Source organism: Nicotiana sylvestris, chromosome 2, assembly GCF_000393655.2.
Source record: "Nicotiana sylvestris chromosome 2, ASM39365v2, whole genome shotgun sequence".
Classification (NCBI taxonomy): domain Eukaryota; kingdom Viridiplantae; phylum Streptophyta; class Magnoliopsida; order Solanales; family Solanaceae; genus Nicotiana; species Nicotiana sylvestris.
Window position 1 is genome coordinate 34,359,343 of NC_091058.1, and position 20,024 is coordinate 34,379,366.

At 34.4% G+C, this 20,024-nt stretch overlaps 3 protein-coding genes and 1 long non-coding RNA gene across 4 annotated transcripts; 2 read left to right on the plus strand and 2 right to left on the minus strand.

The window, feature by feature from the left end:
* The first annotated feature begins 2,694 nt into the window (after positions 1-2,694).
* Positions 2,695-5,754, plus strand: LOC104226666 (uncharacterized). Its single transcript, XM_070165173.1, has 5 exons — positions 2,695-2,811; positions 3,016-3,260; positions 3,627-4,177; positions 4,270-4,880; positions 5,309-5,754. Exons 1-5 carry the CDS (start codon positions 2,695-2,697, stop codon positions 5,747-5,749), a joined length of 1,965 nt encoding a protein of 654 aa, XP_070021274.1. The 3' UTR covers positions 5,750-5,754.
* Positions 5,755-8,988: 3,234 nt separating this feature from the next.
* Positions 8,989-9,781, minus strand: LOC138886310 (uncharacterized). The gene is made up of 3 exons (XR_011404978.1): positions 9,630-9,781; positions 9,405-9,548; positions 8,989-9,055 (listed from the first exon to the last, which is right to left on the minus strand). It is a non-coding gene; the product is annotated as an uncharacterized lncRNA (long non-coding RNA).
* Positions 9,782-13,105: 3,324 nt separating this feature from the next.
* On the plus strand, positions 13,106-15,866 carry LOC104223998 (uncharacterized). Its single transcript, XM_070165178.1, has 6 exons — positions 13,106-13,111; positions 13,221-13,819; positions 13,953-14,503; positions 14,609-14,611; positions 14,726-15,336; positions 15,435-15,866. Exons 1-6 carry the CDS (start codon positions 13,106-13,108, stop codon positions 15,864-15,866), a joined length of 2,202 nt encoding a protein of 733 aa, XP_070021279.1.
* A 409-nt stretch (positions 15,867-16,275) lies between these two features.
* Positions 16,276-19,549, minus strand: LOC138884179 (uncharacterized). The gene is made up of 10 exons (XM_070165180.1): positions 19,334-19,549; positions 19,143-19,241; positions 18,913-19,080; positions 18,717-18,833; positions 18,484-18,628; positions 18,067-18,391; positions 17,843-17,969; positions 17,088-17,617; positions 16,914-17,009; positions 16,276-16,618 (listed from the first exon to the last, which is right to left on the minus strand). The coding sequence occupies exons 1-10, from the start codon at positions 19,547-19,549 to the stop codon at positions 16,276-16,278; spliced, it is 2,166 nt and encodes a 721-aa protein (XP_070021281.1).
* Between the last annotated feature and the right edge of the window lie 475 nt (positions 19,550-20,024).

Genomic DNA, 20,024 nt, shown 5'->3' on the forward strand with positions numbered 1-20,024 from the left:
TAAATAATGCTAAGGCAATAGCATTGTGAACTACTTGCAGCTTACCAACGACTTAGCTAGCGTTGACGTAAATTTAATTGAAATTGGAAAAAAGAGTTTTTGAAGTTGTGTTAGAAAACTAATACTTTGAAAGTTGAAGTTCTGTTTGGACGTTCACTTTATTTGAAGAAAAATTTGAAATTTTGTGAGTGGAAAGAAAAATTTCACACAAAAGCCGGCTCTTTTGGGAACTTGAAAATTTTTGAATTTTTTTCTTCCCAAAACATAATGATATTTCATAAACACAATGTTTTCATCATTTTTCTGATAAAAACATAGTCAAAATCTATGATTTAATGGGAACATAAAAACCCTTCACAACTCCTAGATTCTGAGTTGGTGCTTTCTATCCTTTTCTTTACTATTTCCTGCATGATCTACATTTACTAAAGTTTAGTGCTTGTTTCTCCTTTGTTCCCCAGTATGTCCCTTGAAGGTCAACCAGTCATCACTAGTGATTGAGAAAAATAGTACTACCTTTGCCTCAATTTATATGACGTACTCTGACTAAACACGTATAGATTTTTTCAAAAGAGAAGATTTTGAAGGTGTAATATTTGAGTGATTATAAGATTTTTAAAACTTGTAATCTTAGACTTGTCGTAACATATATGTGAATGTAAAAATTTGTCATTAAAAGTAATTGTTTCATAATTTAGAAATATACCATTCATTTTGAAATGGACTAAAAAAGAAATAGTATATGAAATAGGAGAGTATCAATTTCAAAAATGATTTAGGGATGAAAAGTCTTGCACAATAATTGCAATTTGCTGGTAAGAAGAAGCCAGATATTGAATTCTAAGAATGAATTGCAATCCAGTCAAATATGTAGGAGTAATTATAGATTACAGGTATTGATGACCTAAAGGGCAAACAGTCTCAGCCACAGGAATTATTTAATAAAAAGTGGTGTTCCAAGGAAAAAAATATAGGGTCCACCAAAATGAAGACTAAAACCTAAAAGAGAGAAAATCATTATTCAGTTGGGCATCCAAAGTCAAGACCACTTTTAATGCTCACTTTGAATTGCTCTCTTCTTTATCCAAGAGTCTCTTTTTTTTTATGGTAAAAAAAGTGTAGGTTACTCACTGAATATAGACATGAGAAAGTGGGGGTGGTACTTGTCTCTTTTTTGGTTCCCACCTGCGTACGATTCCTATATTGGGGAATCCGATTAAATCTGGATTCAAGTCGGAAAGTTCCACGTTGGGGTAAAGCGCTCTATAACAAAAACGACTCCATATCCAAGGATTCGAACCCGAGATCCCTGGTTAAGGATGAAGGGGAACTTACCACTCCAGCACACTCTGATTGGCGGGACTTGTCATTACGAGAGGAAAGGTGAAGTAAAGGGGGGGAAAAAGCAGGGAAATGAGCTGAAAGTAGGGAGAAAGCGAAGCCAGAAGGCAGAAACTATGGGTTTTTTTCTTTGAGGTGGGGAAGGGTTTGTTTCCACTGATTGTTTTTCGTTTGTTTTCTGTTTTGTTTGCTTGTTTCTTGGTCTATGTGGGTATGATTTAGTATCCTAAGTTGGTGAGTCATTGAATGGAGACTTGAGAGTTACATGTGCACTGTTTTTGTCACCCTTTGGTTTTGCCAATCATTTTTGATGAGTTTGTTTTGTTGGTAAGAGATTCCAATTTTCAACTATTTACATTTAATCCGTCATTGTTGACTATTCATGTTATTAGTTTAATTTTCTTGAATAAAAATGAAAATATAAAAGAAAAGCAAAAATCGTAGCATGACATTTTTGACTTAAGAAAGACATGGTGATGGTAGACCCTGTCAATTGTCGCTATATTCAGTTGGGTTGACGCAATTAATCTTCACGTTTCTGAACCTTACAAGAAGTTGGCTCCATCTCTAGTACGGCGTGGATATTTTGCTATGTCTAGTTTCTTGTGTTTGATTAACTTTGAAATTTTGTGCAAATATCTTTAAAATTTAATGCAAATATTTTCAGTGATGACTTTATCGTGTGTTATGTTACATACGTGTGGCAAATTGGTTAAGGAAGGGAAGGGAAGGTAATGTGGAAAATTCATATAGCTAGGTGATTCTTCTCATTTGTTTATGTTTTTTGGTAGAAAAATTACTCTCTAGCTGCATTAGATGAAGATCTAATATACTCAATAGATTAGTCGAGGTATCTTTGGGTGATATCAAGAGAATTTTTCACAAAGCACCATTTTTTAGTCCTAATTATCAATTAATAGAAACCCTTTGCTATATTACGTCCTATAGATATCTTTTATGCAATTATATAATGTATTTAATGTATTTAAGGTAGTGTATTTAATAATACAACAAAAATTAGCGGCGTACAAAAAGGAAATCCAGCTATTTCTGAAATGTATTTACCTGTATTCAAACGTATGCAGCGCTAAATACGTAACGTATCTGCGCAATATTTGGGTCGATGAAGATGTTAAAAACGGAAGGAAATCAAATCAATTCTGATTTCCCTAATTTTACTCAACAAACTTAAAAGTTATCCCATCAATCTGTATTCTTCTCAAAGTCAAAAATACAGAAACGTTAAAGAAGCGAAGAAACAGAGCAACTTGCTTCTATATTGTGCGATTTTCTTCTCCTCCTTATCGATTGCGACAAATTATATACAGAAGAAGGTATAACTCTTCTATATATATGGCAAGCTTGACAGTTTTGTTGCGTCATTCTGGAAAGTGGAACGATGAGGGCAATTATATCGACTTTTCAATTGAGGGAATACTGATTAAGGAGTATGCTTCCTTTAATGATCTAGTTTGTTCAATTTCTAATCAACTGGGTATAGATTTGAGCACAAATACCATTAAAATACAATACAATGTTGAAGGCAATCGCACGCCAATGAAAATACACAATGATATGGGTTACAGAGTGTATGTAAAATTGAAAAAAGAGAACAGAGAATTATGATATGGAAATACACAATGATATGGTTTAAATCAAGGCGACATTGTGCAGATAGACGAAGCAGTTCAAATGTACGATTCCGATACAGATTATACACTAGCTATAGAACTTGCCAATTCAGGAGAAGCGATTGGAGTGTTCGAACTCCACATGGATTTGATAATTTCAAAAACTAATAAAAAGGAGGTTATGACTGGACAAGTGTATAAGGATAAGGCTACATTGAAAGAGGTGATGAATAATTATGCTATAGCTCAAAGGTTTCAATTTCGTGTTGATCGGTCTAATGCTGTCAGGTTTGATGTTTGTTTAACTTTGTTGTATTTAATTGTAGTTGTGTGTTTCCTCCAGATGATGAACACCTTTGAAAATTTATATTTGTTTAGTGTGCTTAATAATATGTATTCAGGTGTATTTTACTATTGAAAAAATACAACAGTGGCTATGATTATTTTCATATTATGTCTATAATGTTACTAAGTGTTTGATTATTCATACGAATGTATTTAGTTGTATTTATTGTATTTAATCACATCTAACAATATTGGAATTCGTTAGTATACAAAATTACATATACACAGATATCAATTTGGTACTTAATGAATAGGAAGTATATATGTCAGATTCGTTAAGTTGTCTGATGTATGAACTTTTCTGTCCAGCTATGCATTAATATGTATTTCAGAAGATTGTGATTGGAGGTTTAAGGCTTCAAGCATTAACAAATCGGAATTATTCAAGGTGAGAGAATTCAATGACAACCATACATGTCCGCTGAAGGATAAAGTGTACGAGCAGCGGCAAGCTAGTAGCAGCCTTATAAGTGGTATTATAAGGACAAAGCTTACAAACCATAAGAGGAAATACACTCCGAGGGACATTATTGATGACGTGAAATCAGATCTAGGTGTTGATGTTAGCTATATGTTGGCGTGGAGGGCTAAAGAAAAGGCAATGAATTTTCTTAGAGGTGAACCGGCTGATTCATACAAAAAATTACCAGGATACTTATATACAATGGATAAGACATATCCAGGTTCTCACATAAGAATGGAAAAATCGTCAAAGAATGAATTCATGTACGTGTATATATCATTGTATGCATTTATAAGGGGGTTTGATCATTGTAGATCAATTGTTGTAGTGGACGGAAGTCATCTAAAATCCTACTACACCGGGACATTCGTTTCTGCAAGCACGTTGGATGGGGCAGGTGAGTACCTCAATAATAATACAATTTTGTTAATATTTAAAGCATTGGAAAACATGTATTTAAAAACAATTATATTCAATTGTATTAAACAGGTCATATATTGCCACTAGCATACGGTGTTATTGATTCAGAGAACGATGCTGCTTGGACGTGGTTCTTTGAGCAATTCAAGATAGCGTACGGTGTAAGGGAAAACATGTGCATTGTTTCGGATAGAAATGAGAGCATCATTAAATTTGTATCGAGAGTATATCCGGATTTACCGCATTGTGCTTGCATATGGCATCTATGGAATAACGTATACAAGAAATTCAAAAAGAGTCATGCCAAGTTGAGTGAGATATACTTCTCGATGGAAAAAGCATACACACAAACTGAATTTGATAGTCTGATGGAGAAGGTTGAGAAGGTAGATATTAGGGTGAAAGAATACTTAGAGTTAGCTGGTTACGAAAAGTGGGCTAGGTTGTATGCACCTGTTAACAGGGGATGGACAATGACGTCAAATATCGCCGAGTCAATCAATGCAGCACTAGTTTCAGCAAGAGAATTGCCAATATATGACTTCCTCGAAGAAGTTAGGAAGATGTTTGGTCGTTGGAATTGTAGTAACCGTAAAGAAGCTACTCAGACATACAAGACGCTTGGGAGAAAATACCAGGAAATGCTGGAGGTGAATGAGACCATGTGTACCCGTATAACTGTAAGTTAATTTTTTATGGCATTGTTGTATACAACTGAATACATTTTTTTAGGCAGAACTACTGGTATGCATTTTTATGAATATTTGCTTGAACTAGTAAATAATATAGATGAATACAGGTAAATACATGTTATTATTAAGACTGTATGCATGTGATAATGATTACAATGGAATTCAGGTGATTGATACAGTTTAAATTGATTGGAAATACCTGAAAACATCTGCTAAAAAAAGGTTGAATACAAATGCAGACTGTAGAGTAATACAGTTGAATGCAGTTGCATACAGTTGCTGGAATCAGCTGAATTTAACTGAAATTGAATGAAGTTGCAATTTTTGAAGTTGATAATAACCATTTAACTCAGTAGTATATATTTGTTAATTCATGTAAATGTGTTCAAAACGTATATTTCTGTTTTTAAATGTAGGTGGTACCCTCAACTGAATACTTACATACTGTTAACGATGGTGGGAGGAATTACACAGTCTGTCTGCTCGAGAGAAAATGTGTTTGTGGGAGATTCCAAATTGATGAATTGCCATGCCCACATGCCTGGGCTGTATTGAAGAGCAAGTTTTTAATGCCTGAAGAATATTGCTCTAGCTATTACAAGCCAAGTACAATTGTAATGACACACGATGTGCCAGTGTACTCGCTACCGGACAAAAATGACTGGAATATACCAGAGCATGTTGCAGAGGAGGTTGTACTACCACCCAAATGGAAAAGACCTCCTGGAAGGCCAAAGAAGAAGCGCGACAAAAATTTAAGTGAATTGCTGTTGTCGAAAAATCAACATTCATGTAGCATATGTGGGCAGGGAGGACATAACAAGCGAACTTGTAGGAATGCTCCACGTAATAAATAGTTGTATTCTGACATGTATTGGTTACTCGACATTATCAGCTATAATGAATTCATTTTTCGAAGTAATATATTGTGGAATGAATTTCGTTAATATTTTATGAATTTATTTAGTTGAAGTATTTTTCTATATATAAATATATATGATTTGGCTGTGAGAGTATCTTAGTATAGTTGAATACAACTATATCAATTCCTTAATATAGGTGAATACAACATGTAGAATAAAGTTGAATATAGGTTAATAACACAGTTTAATTCAACTGACTTTCGTGGAATACACTGTAATACAGTTGAATACAGATCTGGACATCTGGTTGAAACAGTTGAATTTAACTGACATTGGATGAATATAGGTAATTCAATTGTTTAATACATTTGAATACAACATGTTCAATAATGTTGACTATAGGTTAATACTACAGTTCAATTAAATTGACTATAGCTGAATACATATGAAATCAGAGAAAAATACAGCTGAATACAGTTGAATAATACAACTAAATACAAGTTAATCAATATAACTTGTATTGTTTCTAGTCAATTCAAAGTTACATCTGAATGGATGCAAGCTGAATATACTTGCATACCAACTGTAGACAACTGATAAATACACTTTAATACAACTGAATTGAACTGAATAATATAGATTAATACAATAAGCTAAACAGAATAATACAACTAAATACAACTGCTTAATACTGCAAGATAAAACTGATCTTATGCAGCTGAATACAATTCAAAAATTAGCATTAACAAAAATCATTCAGCATACATAAAGTTTCAGAAATTTTAACTAACATGTGCGTTAGCTAAAACCTGTTCAAGCAAACTTAACCAAATTTCAGCATGTAAGTAAATAGCATCTACGACCAAAACCACTACAATCAGTATCATTGTTCAAGCTAAACTCAAAAAAAAACCCTAAAGCTATTCTAAAACTATTTGCATCTTTGCCTCCGACTCAGAGATTTGCCTTTCAATCTTTGAAGGTGCTTCACTCTCGCTTATTGCATCAGCATCTATCTTGCGCATAGCATAGTCCCATAACAGAGCACCATATCTTTGACGGAGAAGAATGGCATCAAATGGTATTTTTTGTGTAATCTCTCCAATAGTGCTCAGAAACTCCGCGAAGGCTGCAACATGCACTCCACAATCCCTAAACAATAATTGATTGAAACAGAATATAAATTAATTAATCCATATACTGTGTATAAAACATATAAGAATGATGATTGGATACTTACATGCTGCCCGCTTTCTGTTGAGGCAGATTTGGAACGAAGATAACTTCAAAAGGTTCGTTATGATCCTTGTTTGTGTATGCGGGATAAGCATACCAGTGAATGCCTTGACTATCTCTATAAAAGCCACTAATTGACAGATACAGAGGTAATAGCTTAGCTAGCTTTACAATCTCAGAGACTACGTATGCATCATGACCGGAAGACGTGTACGAGTCGTACACTTTGATACATCTATATTTGAAAGTAACAACAACCAATACCCAATGAAGTTTTTCCTTCAAGTTCACTGGTATCAAGACATTATCCACTGTATGCCAGGGTACATTAGCATGTAATCTGTAGCCCCTAATATACTCACATACAACGTCTTCTTGTTTTGCTACATTAGCATTACTATCTGTATCTTCATACCTGTCATATATTTCATCTATTCTTGTCTTGAATATACAATCAACAGTAGTAAACGTGAAGTCCCTATGCTGATTGTACTTGCCCATCTTTCGCAAATAGTAGAATATGACATCCATATGCTATAAACAAAAGAGGTTGGTAGATAGTGTGAGTTTATTTGCTTGAACTAAGAAATAATATATAAGAATACCTCAATACAGATGCTAAAAAAAGTTGAATACAACAGAATACAGAAAATAGAGGAATACACTGTAATACAGGTGAATACAACTGTATTCAGCTTATGGGCTACAGTTGAATTCAACTGATATTGAATGAATACAACTAATTCAATTCCTTAATATAGGTGAATACAACATGTAAAATAGAGTTGAATATAGGTTAAAAACACAGTTCAATTCAACTGACTTTGGTGGAATACACTATAATACAGTTGAATAAAGATCTGGACAGCTGGTTGAAACATTTGAATTTAACTGCCATTGGATGAATACAGGTAATTCAATTGTTCAATACAGTTGAATACCACAGTATCAATAAAGTTAATTTAACTGTAATACAAGTGAATACAACTGTATTCAGCTTATGAACTATAGTTGAATTCAACTGACATTGAATGAATACAACTAATTCAATTCCTTAATATAGGTGAATACAACATGTAGAATAGAGTTGAATATAGGTTAATAACACAGTTCAATTCAACTGACTTTGGTGGAATACACTGTAATACAGTTGAATACAGATCTAGACATCTGGTTGAAACAGTTGAATTTAACTGCCATTGGATGAATACATGTAATTCAATTGATAAATACGGTTGTATACAATAGTATCAATAAATTTAATTATACGTTAATAATACAGTTCAATTCAATTGACTATAGCTGAATACATAGGAAATAAGAGAAAAATACAGCTAAATACAAGTTAATAAAACAGCATGTTATTATTTAAAGATAAGATTATCATTTTTGGGAAAGACTCACATTGTCATCCCATAACTTCCCGTAAATGGATAGAAGGTAAAACCAATTTTTGGAATCAACTCCAAAATCCAATGGAATGTGAAGTATAGACTTGTTTTTCTTGTAATGGTCGTCGAGATTACCTCTACAAGTATGATATAAAACTCATTATGTACATACCTTAAAAAAATGAAAACATAATACAATGAACGGGGGAAAACTCACTTCTGATCATGTCTTGCTAGAAGACCTTCACGAACCCACTTGTCATATTCTTGAATGAGTAACATAGGATGTGGACCCATTATTGGATCTTCCTCAAATGGGTGTCTTTTTTCAAAGATGGGTGTCAACTTTACAGAGGAACATGCTGTAAATAGAACATGCTGTAAATAATCACAATGAATGCTGATTATTACGTTTGTAAAATCACTTACCTCCTGAGTCGAAGTTAGACTGATAAGGCGTAGAGTTCCATCTACTTGGTCGCCTATTTCGTTGAGGTTTCACTGGTGTGGCTTCATCTTTTTTTGCACTTGCGTGAACAACTATTCTAGTTTCTGGAATTTGACTGGGTAGAAACTTGTCATCCAGTTCAAATTGAGAAACATAGAATTCTTTAGATACATCCTCTTGGTTTGTGGTAGATGGTATGATGGACGGTACCTCTGAAATAGTTTTCTGGTAGATGTATGTATCATTGTTAGCATGGTAACTTAATGTTAGAAAAAAGATTAAATACATATATGTAGCTAGTATACATTACAGAAAATGCAGATTAACCAAGCAGAATACATGTAAATACAGTTGAAATAAAAATAAATACGGCAGTTTAAAGTGATATTACAGATTAAGTGTAACACAGTTATGAATACATTTAAAAAAATATGCTCAATATGTTAAGATTTAAAAGTCAGAATACATATATATAGAGCTGAATAACAGTTAAATACATCAGTAAAATGGCTAGATTAAAACATATATGAATACATCTAAATACATATGCTGAATATGATAACTGCTTTTATACCTCATTATTATCTCCGACATCTGTGTCAATGCCACCATCATGTCTCACTATGGGTTCAGTTTGCTGATTTTGTTGAAGTTGGTCTGAAAGCATCTTGAAGTTATCATTGATCAATGTCCTTAGAGACTTGAACTCTCCAACAACCTTAACAGTAAAAAATAGTTGGAAAAATACTAAAACACATAGCTATCAAACTTTATTGATTAATCGGTGGGTAATACTCACGTATTCTTTGAATGATTTTAGGTCTTTCCTCAAAGAAGATGGGTCCTCATTTTGGCCTTCTGGGAGCTGATGGTCATGCACAACTTTATGTCCAATGTCAGAAAGACAAACATGAGGGACTTTGGGCTGATATTCTGGTTCTTTTGTAGGAATCTTGGGTTGTTCCTTGACCTTCTTATGTGGCGGTGATGAAGATGGACCAACACTTTCAACATGTTTCTTCTTAGATTGAAGATTGGGTGTAGGAGAAAAGTCATCTGTATCCTGTCCCGATTTGTCTGAATGCGTAGGAGTAGGTATTTTCTCAATATCGGCGCACACTTGAGGAATCTGAAAAACAGCAAGCTCTATATCTAGAGGAGTGATGTCCTTGAACACAATCTGTGAACAAAAATAAGTTATGACTTACAAAAAACATATTAATGCATAACTGTATAATGCTATATTCAGGTGTATTTAACTCTGTTGTATTCTGAATGTATTAAAATGTATTAATATGTATGCAAGTATTCATGTATATAAGCTTATGAATCCAATGAATACAACAGTAGGCTTCCCCTCTAACTGAATGCAAATGTATGCAAATTATATATGTATTTATGTTCAATTATCTTCAGAATATTGATAACATTTGTATATTACCGTGTTTCCGGTGTCTTTGAACATGCCGTTCATCAGATAAGAAAATGTTGGCTGATTTCCGGTGGTTCTCCAATTGAGTATTCTGGGGACCACGTCGCAGACTCGGACTGCAATTTTGGAATCAACAGAAGAACAACACTCATAAAACCACACCTGCATAGCTAGGGGCATCCCAGCTATCTTGTAATACTTCTTCAAAGCATCCATCTTCTTGCTAATCGAGTTTATCAATAGCTCAAATGCTTTAATACCCCAATGATATTCAGAATAGCGCTCACTCTCTACTAAGTCAAAATCTAGCCTCGGTATAGTTGCACTATTCTTCTCAGATGAAAATATAAAGGCGTGGATGAAATACAACAAAGATACCTTCAAAGCATCCTCATCATTGTCGGGGCCCCATTCCTTGTCATTGAAGCATTGTCTCAAGTGTTTCTTCTTTACAATATTAGCACTTCCAAAATAAGTCGCAATAAGCCGGTTAGGAGGAGTTTCACTAAACTCAAAATCTTCATCTTTACCTACACATTTGAGGCCAGTCACAAGCGCAAACTCCCTTAATGTGAAATGTAATTCAGTACCATTGACGTATACTGCAAATACATTGTTTGGAGTGCCGTTTAACTGTCGAGCCATGAAGCATCTGAAGAGTTGATGTTGAACATCAAATCGCTTCATTTGAAGAAATGAGCCAAAACATGTATTTCCGAATTGTTGGAACTGATCGGGAGTAAGCTTATCTTTTAGCTGGGATACTATATCAGTGTTAGTGTAACTACTAATATGGGGTGCTAATTTTGGCTGGTGTTTCACAAACAAATCAATTCCCTGCAATGAACATTGAAAGATACATGTTAATACAGATGAATACATTGCAAAAATAACTACTAATATGGGGTGCTAACTTTGCAAAAATACATATTAAGATTTTTTGGAATACATGTAAGACATGATACAGTGACAAAGCCAAATGCATGTCAGACAACTACAAACACTTACAGAAGACTAGATACAGTGACAAGGCTAAATATATGCTAACATACTTTGTAACATACAGATATAATACAAAATATTTCAGATGAATACAACTGAATACATATGAATGCATATGAATACATTTGAGGTCAAACTGGACAATTGAATTATCGCAAATATATATTAGCAAACGCTAAATACATATGAATACATATGAATACAGGTAAGATTACATTAAAAATGAACTGTTGGAAACAACCAAATACATATGAATACATAAACATACTGTAGAAGAAACAGACTACACTATACAAAAAGGTACAAAAATACAAGAAGATAGATATGAATACAACAGAATACATGTAACAAATACCAATTACCTTTTGGTTTCTTGAATCTTTCATAGGTTTTTTCCTCTTTGAGCCAACTTGATTTTTGGTTTCTTTTGAAGCTTCATCAACTTGGACTTCTTTCAACTTGTCCTTGTATATTTTACTTCTTCTTTCATCAACTTTGGATGCTGATAAACCTGCAAAATCTTCCTCCGCTTGAGTCAGTTGCAACGAGAAAGAGGGCCCATCAAAATAGAGAATTTTGGTGGGTATACCTCTGGGTAGTCTGTTGAGTGGCGTTGCATCCGACATTAGAGAGAAAACTCAAAGAATCCTGGTGATTAACAATACAAATGGAAGATATATCAGAAAATTGTGTAAATTCGCTAAAAAACCTTATAGAAACAAACTAATGAAAAAGCAATTGCGAAGAAGAATTACCTACGGGGAGAAAATTACCAAAATACAACTGTGAAGCTTGCGAAGAAGAATAGCCTTTGGGGCGATAATGGCGAGGAGGGTTTTGGAAGTGTATGGAACGTGTGTTTGTGGGAGAAGAGGGAAAAGTGTATTGAAGAAGAGAGAGAAAAGCTGATGAGAGGAGATATACGCAAATTAGGTGAGAGAAAATAAAAAAAATGAGATTAGAAAAATATTTTGTAGCATATATTAAGCCTTAATTTTAGGATGGAACTAAATTTAGATTTTTTGCTATAAACTAAAAAGGGCATTTATAGAATGTAATATTTTAAAAGGGTATTTATATATTATAAATAGGGTACTAACCTATTCTATAGGTGTTAAAATAATAGCCATATTTACAAGTGGTAATTGAAAAATAGGCACAATTTCAAAAGTAATTAAAATTTAGTCACTTTATATAAAGATAAATCTAAACGAAAACACTGGTCAAAATTCGGAAAATATTCCAGCATAATATACTGGGGTTCAAATTTTTTACATGTGAACTTCCAGCATAATATATTGGATTTCCAGCATAATATGCTGGAAGTTCATACACAGATGCTCCATTCTCAAGTATATTATGTTGGAACTTTTCGTGTGCTGGAGTTCCAGCATAATATGCTGGAAATTCATATACAGGTGCACTAATCTCCAGTATATTATGCTGAAACTTTCCGTATTGCAGCAAAATAATAGCTATTTTTAATGATTTTGCAAGCGCTGACTATTTTTTAATTATAAATCCGAAACTGACTAGCCCGTGCTATTTTCACGATATCTTTTGAATTGTTCCGGGCTTAAATTGCCACGAGCACGACCTTTACCCAAAAAAAATGGGAAAATTTCAAATTAAAACAAGTGGGCTGCATCCTTTTCAACTTTATAGCCCATATTTAACTTTACAATTCAGTAGCCCACAAATTAGGGGCCCAAATCTGAAAAGGGGCGTTATTTCCGGTATTTTGAGACTACCAAGCGCGATTTTATCTCATTCAGCCAGATTTTCTCAGATTCTTTTCAATCTTCTTCCAAAAATACTTCAAAAACGAGATCCTGCGATAAATGCAGGTACGAAAACCCTAGCATTTCTTCTTCATCTAGAATTTATTCAAATTTTTTGCTACGAAGCAGCGCAATTCTCCTTTTTGCTGCAATTTTGATTTCAATTTTTTGTTAGATGGAGATTTTTCCTGATTACCTTCTTCATAGTGGTGAATGGGAAGAAAACAAGTTTGTGAATTTCATCAGTAATTGTGTAATAATTGAGTCCACATTCAACTACAACAATTTAGTTGCAGCTATTTCGGAACAGATTAGGATCGATAGTGATTTAAACACAATAAAGATTAACTTTGTGCCAAATATTGGTTTGCCGCCGATCACGATTTACAACGATACAAGAGTTAAGGTGTATATAGAATTAAAGAAAAAAAACTTGAATTTCATTGAATATCCCCTGTTTGTGACAGTGAAAGAGATTTATGAAAATCATTTGGTTGTTACAAGTTCTGTGGTTGCTTCAAGTTCGAGTTGTTTGGTTGCTACAAATTCAAATTCTAGAGATGTATCAACAACTGATAGCACTGAGATTATTGATATTGAATTGATTGAAAATACGAATTTTAGTGAAAACACGGGTATAATAGATAATATGTTGAACGAATTTGTTGAGGAGGATCAAGTTTATAAGGATAAAGAGACACTTATGAATGTGATGAAGAACTTGGCTGTACGCGAGAGGTTCCAATTCAAGGTGAAGAGATCAAGCGCAACAAGGTATGTCATTAATTGTATATTCTGTTGTATAAATATGTATAAAGTAGTATATATTTGTATATAGGTATTAAAATTAGTATATATGCAGTTTGTATACAAGTGTATTTAGAAGTTGAATGATGTATAATACTAGGTATCACCTTACATGTCTGGATGACAATTGTGCTTGGAGTTTCAAATCTTCTACCGTTTTCAAGGCAAACATATTCAAAGTGAGAAGTTACAATAATAATCACACATGCGGCTATGGTGAAAGATACTTAACACAACGTCAAGCTACTTCGGGTATAATTGCTAGTATAGTCAATGACAAATATGTTAATCCAAAAAAAGTTTACACCGCAAATGATATAATAGAGGACATACAAAAGCAACACGGGATTGAAGTGAGCTACATGAAAGCATGGAGAGCTAAAGAAATAGCAATGGCAATGATAAGAGGGAGTCCGAGTGATTCATATAAGGAGTTGCCGAAGTATTTTTATATATTGGAGCAAACAAATCCAGGATCGATTACAAAGTTGCACAAATCAGAGGATGGGTGCTTTCTTTATGCATATGTTTCGCTATATACATCTATCAAGGGCTGGGAGCATTGCAGACCGATAATGGTTGTTGACGGAAGCTTCCTTAAAGCAGCATATAAGGGTACCATATTGACTGCTTGCACACAAGATGGAGCTGGTGAGTTGACAGCATCTATGTTTTTTCTGCAGTTTGTATAATGTTTAAGTTTCATGTATAAAAGTGTATAGGATTTCACAGCTGCTGTTTTTATAAAATTTGCAGTTGGTATAAATCTGTATAATTGTGTATAACTGTGTATAATATTTGTATAAATTTTGCAGTTGGTATCTCCAGACTAAATTACAGTCTGAATCCTAATATCTATTTTTGTATAAACAGGAAAAATCCTTCCACTTACGTATGCAATTGTGGATTCAGAGAATAATAAATCTTGGGAGTGGTTCTTTATCCAGATAAAGGGTACTTTTGGAGTTAGGGAAGGGATGTATATAGTTTCAGATAGAAATGAAAGCATCTTCAATGCCACAAAAGCTGTGTACCCAGAAGTACCACATTGTATTTGCATGTTTCACTTGTGGCAGAATGTAAAGCGCACATTCAAGAAACATCACAAACAATTGAAGGATATCTTCTTTGCTTTGGCAAGAGCTTACACGATAGAGAAGTTTAAGTACCATATGACAGAGTTGTGCAATATTGATCCGAGGGTGCAGCCTTACTTGTTCGAAATTGGGTACGAAAGGTGGTCTAGAGCATATTCCAAGGTGAAAAGGTCGATGGTAATGACTTCCAATATTGCAGAGTCAATTAATGCAGCTAACAAGGATGCTAGAGAGTTATCAGTAATGCGATTGCTAGAGTACATGACAAATTTGCTACAACAATGGAACAACAAAAACAGAAAAAGTGCAATGGAGACATCTACAGAGCATGGGAAAAAGTACGACAAACTCCTTCAGGAAAATCTGATTGCATCGGAGCAAATGACGGTAAAATGAATCAAATATAATGAATCTTGGCACTTCTGACATGCATTTTACTGTTCTTTAATTTAATTTAATTTTTTTTAAAAAAAAAACTTTTGCAGGTAAGGCTTGCTACGGATCAATTATATACTGTGCTTGAAGGGGTAAGGAGAAACATAGTGTGCCTTGAAGAGGGAACATGCAGTTGCGGAAAATTTCAAATGGATGAACTTCCATGTCCGCATGCTTGGGCGGTTTGGAAGAACCAGCAGCTGAAACCTGGCCAATATTGCTCTTTTTACTACAAGAAGGATAAACTCCTTAGCACTTATGAATTTCCAGTGAATCCGATGCCAGATGAGAGTTTATGGGTAATCCCAACAGAGGTAATGGAAGATGTGGTCCTACCACCTAAAGGGAGAAGGAATGCAGGAAGGCCAAGAAAGGAAAGACTCAAGCCTGCTTCAGAGAAAGAGTCTAAGAGAGCATTTTCATGTTCTGTGTGTGGACAAGGTGGTCACAATAGGAAAACATGTAGGAATCGACCAAAATAAATAGTTGGAAACAAAACGCTTCCTATTACATTTGTTGTCATGTTGAGTAGTTAAGTTTCAGAAACAATATAGTTACAAATGTTGATTAGTTAAGTTTCACAATCAACTGACATGTTTGATTATACATGTTTTGCTTATCCAATAATAGTGTTTTCCTGTTTTTAATGGTACTAAATATATTGATAGATTGTAGAAATACAAAACAGGACTGCAAACAATCACCGGTATTACATGTATAAAGATGTATAAATGAGAGTATAAGTTTGTATAAATTTGTATAACTATATATATAATTGTATACGTATGTATAAAACCTGCTACATTAACAAAACTGCAACCATAATGAAAATACATACTTTGTTAAAGGACAAAAGCAACTGAAAATATTCATTCCATAAAGATTGGATTCTCAGTCCATATCCATGTCTTGTTTCCCTTTCAGAATTCCAAAAGTACCTGAAGAAGGTGTCTCAGGAAATAAAGGAAGAGGAACTGGGACTGGACCCATTTCATCCTTAGGAAATAATGGAAATATAGGTAACATAGGAGGAGTCATAACATACAGAATATTCTCTTGAACAGAGACGGATTCAGGATTTGAAATTATGGTAACAGGCAAAGAAGCGGCTGAAACCGAGACTTGACTTTCACCAGCAGTAGCCAGAAAAGGATGAAAAATAGGTTGCATTCCATTTGGAATAACACAATGGTGAAAGAAGCAAAGTCGAATAGCTTGTAAAGGACAAAAGCAACTGAAAATATTCATTAAGATGTAATTCATTCACAACAACAATGTGTAATGACTGCCTCAAATTACATTCACATCTATAATATCCTTTAAGGTTATCTCACAAGTAGCAGAATAGTTACAAAACTAGGCAACAACTCCTTATACATAGAACAACTACAGTAAAATAAAAATAACAGAACTACTTTCTTGGTCGCCACCTCTTCCTCTTCTTCAAAAGTCTCCCTGTGATTTCATCATCACTAATTGCACCAGACTGTTATTTTTTCCTTCCATAATCCCATAACAGAGATCCCCACCTGGTGCGAAGTGTATCAATGTCAAAATTATCCTTTCGAATTTCTTTACCAAGGATGAAATACTCAGCAAAGCCAGCAACAAAAGCACCACAATCACTGTAATTAAAAAGATACAAATCAGATTCAAATACGTACACTAATAGTAAAATAGTAAAACAATTGAGATTAACCTACCATTTGATTTGTTGGGGAACATTATTAATCAGATTAATCTGCAAAGCATAAGAATGAGATTTAACAGTATATGCACCATTGTTCCAATCAATGCCCTTTTTCTCGACATAAAAATCAAAACTCTTCAAGAAGTAAGGTATGAGAATTGCATAAGGTAATGCAGCATCCAAAACATGTCTATCATTAAGAGCCCCACGGTTAGAGTCATAGATGTGGATGCATCTATCTACGAACGTAAACACCCCCAAAACCCAATGTCCCAATTTTGCACTTCCGCGCTTCACAAAGATAGGGAATAAGACGTGGTCAACAGTGTGCCACAGGACATTTGCATCACAATAATAACCTGTGATGTACTCTTCTATCTCATGCCCGTCAGGAATCACTGAAGGATCTTGATTCACTTTGAAATCTTTGTATAGGGAGTTGATTTTGTTACCAAAGGCAAAGTTAGTTGTAGTAAACTGCATGGCAACACTTGGCCCATATTTTCCCCTCTTCCTCAAATAATAAAAGAGGACATCCAGGTGCTGAGACAAGAAATAAAACAGAACAACCATCACTACCAGATGTTTAAAATATAGAACTTTATACACTATTATACATAGGTATACATATTTATACAAGGTTATACAATATTATACAATCTTATACTGTGATTATACAAAGCTATGTATACACTATGCAAGTCTCAAAACAACAAAGATATGCAACAAAAATAAAAAGGAAATTAGAACAGAAATTTATTAAAATACCGTGTCAATCAAAGGGCGGCCACAATATGCAAGTGAGTGGAACCAATCCTTCTTGGTCACATAACACGAGTCAAAAGTAAAACCTTCCACAAGATTATTTACTTCATCGGGATATATATGTTTAGCACTTCAAATCACAAAAAATAAAAAGTAATCAGAACTACATTCATTGACAAGTATAAAATCAGAAAATCAAAGATTGAAGAAAGTGAAGATACCTTCACCTCGTATCCATCCCATTATCAACAAACACGCAAAACTCTTTAGCCAATGGCGACAATGTATCAAAATCATCAATTTCAATCGTGAAAGGATGCTTCATATAAAAAATGAGCTTCGGCGCCGATTTTGATGCTCCAGAATAAAAAACTGGCAAATATGGAGATTTGACATATTTTCCTGGTATTCTCTGTCTAACTGAATGCTCAGGAGAAATGTAATCATCTTCTAATTCTATGATCGATTGTTTGTGAACCACAAGTTGGGAAATCTGAGCTAAATCTTCATCACCAATCTCATCCCAAAATGTGTCACCCTTGACATCACCTGCTGCCCTTTAGAAATAGAAACACAAATAATACAAAACTTCAAAAAGGAGAAAAGAAAAATCAGACAAAAAAAAAAGAAACCAGAACAAATACCATTATCAACACCATCAGTAACTCTCTCGTTAGCTGTCACATTATCTTGATTCATATGATTGACAAAGTTAGGAACAACATCATATTGATAGCCATCAAATTCTCCAAGACTAGATGTATTGTCATCAAACACGGGCTGACGAATCTAATAAAAAACAATAGAAAGAGAAGGCATGTTGAGTTCAGAGAAGGCATAACTGTTGACTGATTTGGTTTTATCAGTAAACAATTACCTTAGAATCAGTAAAATCCTCCCTCGTTTGCTTGGGTTCCTTATTATTCGGAAAACTGAACACTTTTTCAAAGGAAGAAACGACATAGTTGTTGAGCGCCATCACTGTATCAGTCAACTACAACAAAAGCAAATAAACAACCATGTTTATAACCAAAAAGTAATTATAAACTACAGAAAATCTAAAGGTCCAGTACCTTTCCAACATCACTCCTCAGCTTCTCAATTTCATCATTTAAAAGATCAAGGCGCACAAAAGGATCATAACTTGGATTAGGCTGTGGATTCATAGTCTGAGGAAAAGGTCGTTTAGACTGTTGCTTTGCATTTTGAGGATAAGGTCGTGTAGACTGTTGCTCCATATGCTGAGACAAGGTGAAGGTGCAACAACATAATCATCAGTGTGAGAGGCAGGAACAACAAGCACCTCCCCTGATGCAACATCATCGGCATTGACTTCAAAAAGTGTGTCGATATTCAGACTTGACATCTCTTCAGAAGTAGGGGAAATGTTACTATAGTTCAACTACAAGAAGAAAAAAACAGGATTACAATAGTAGAATAATACAGAAAAACTGAAATCATATATGAAGAAGTATTATGGTACAAAATGTTTACCTTGTCGACACTACACATGATCACGCCGCCAGTCAAATCCGCATATGATGGAGTGTTAGTCACTTTCCAATTAAGAATGCGTGGCACATTTGTGCCAACGCGAACAACTAGATTCTTATCAACCATTGAGCAACACTCAAAAAACCAAACCTGTAAAGCAAGCGGCAAACCTCCAAGCCTATACATTGTCAAATAATCGCATTGCCTGTCCCTCATTGTCCTTAAAACATCTTCAAATGACTTTTTCCCCCCAAGGAAACATCTTATATTGGCCACTTTCGATGATATCAAAATCATCTTTGGTGATACCATGATTATTGGCATCAGAGAAGATGAAATGATGGACAAAAACCATCAAGGCCATCTTGAACGCATCTTCATCCGACTTCCACTCCTTTTGCTTGAAGCGATCAAGAAGCTCCCCCCTTGATATGGCCTTTTTTCCATCTCCTGGAAAATACTCTTTCAACAACCTATTAACATCTGGTTTGTCATAGAAGGAGGCGTCGTCGTCTACGCACATCAAACCAGTGATAAGAGCAAACTCTCCAATGCCAAAACGCAGCAAACAACCATTAATCTTCACCCACAACTCCCTTTCACGTCCCGGGACGACTTCCCTCAATAATATACAATGAATAAGTTAATTTTGAATTTTAAATTGAGGGAGGTCCAAGAAGTACCCAAAACA

What these genes read in the sequence shown, in the direction of transcription:
- LOC138884179 (XM_070165180.1), bottom strand. Translation starts at nt 19,549, where the DNA reads ATGAGGGACAGGCAATGCGATTATTTGACAATGTATAGGCTTGGAGGT. An exon ending in TACTGATGGTGTTGATAATG is followed by an intron (nt 18,392 to 18,483) that starts GTATTTGTTCTG and finishes TCTAAAGGGCAG; the next exon opens with CAGGTGATGTCAAGGGTGAC. An exon ending in GTTCCCCAACAAATCAAATG is followed by an intron (nt 17,010 to 17,087) that starts GTAGGTTAATCT and finishes TTTTAATTACAG; the next exon opens with TGATTGTGGTGCTTTTGTTG.
- LOC104223998 (XM_070165178.1), top strand. An exon ending in AAGAGATCAAGCGCAACAAG is followed by an intron (nt 13,820 to 13,952) that starts GTATGTCATTAA and finishes GTATAATACTAG; the next exon opens with GTATCACCTTACATGTCTGG. An exon ending in TTGCATCGGAGCAAATGACG is followed by an intron (nt 15,337 to 15,434) that starts GTAAAATGAATC and finishes AAACTTTTGCAG; the next exon opens with GTAAGGCTTGCTACGGATCA.
- LOC104226666 (XM_070165173.1), top strand. Translation starts at nt 2,695, where the DNA reads ATGGCAAGCTTGACAGTTTTGTTGCGTCATTCTGGAAAGTGGAACGAT. An exon ending in ATGCTTCCTTTAATGATCTA is followed by an intron (nt 2,812 to 3,015) that starts GTTTGTTCAATT and finishes GACATTGTGCAG; the next exon opens with ATAGACGAAGCAGTTCAAAT. An exon ending in GATCGGTCTAATGCTGTCAG is followed by an intron (nt 3,261 to 3,626) that starts GTTTGATGTTTG and finishes TTTTCTGTCCAG; the next exon opens with CTATGCATTAATATGTATTT.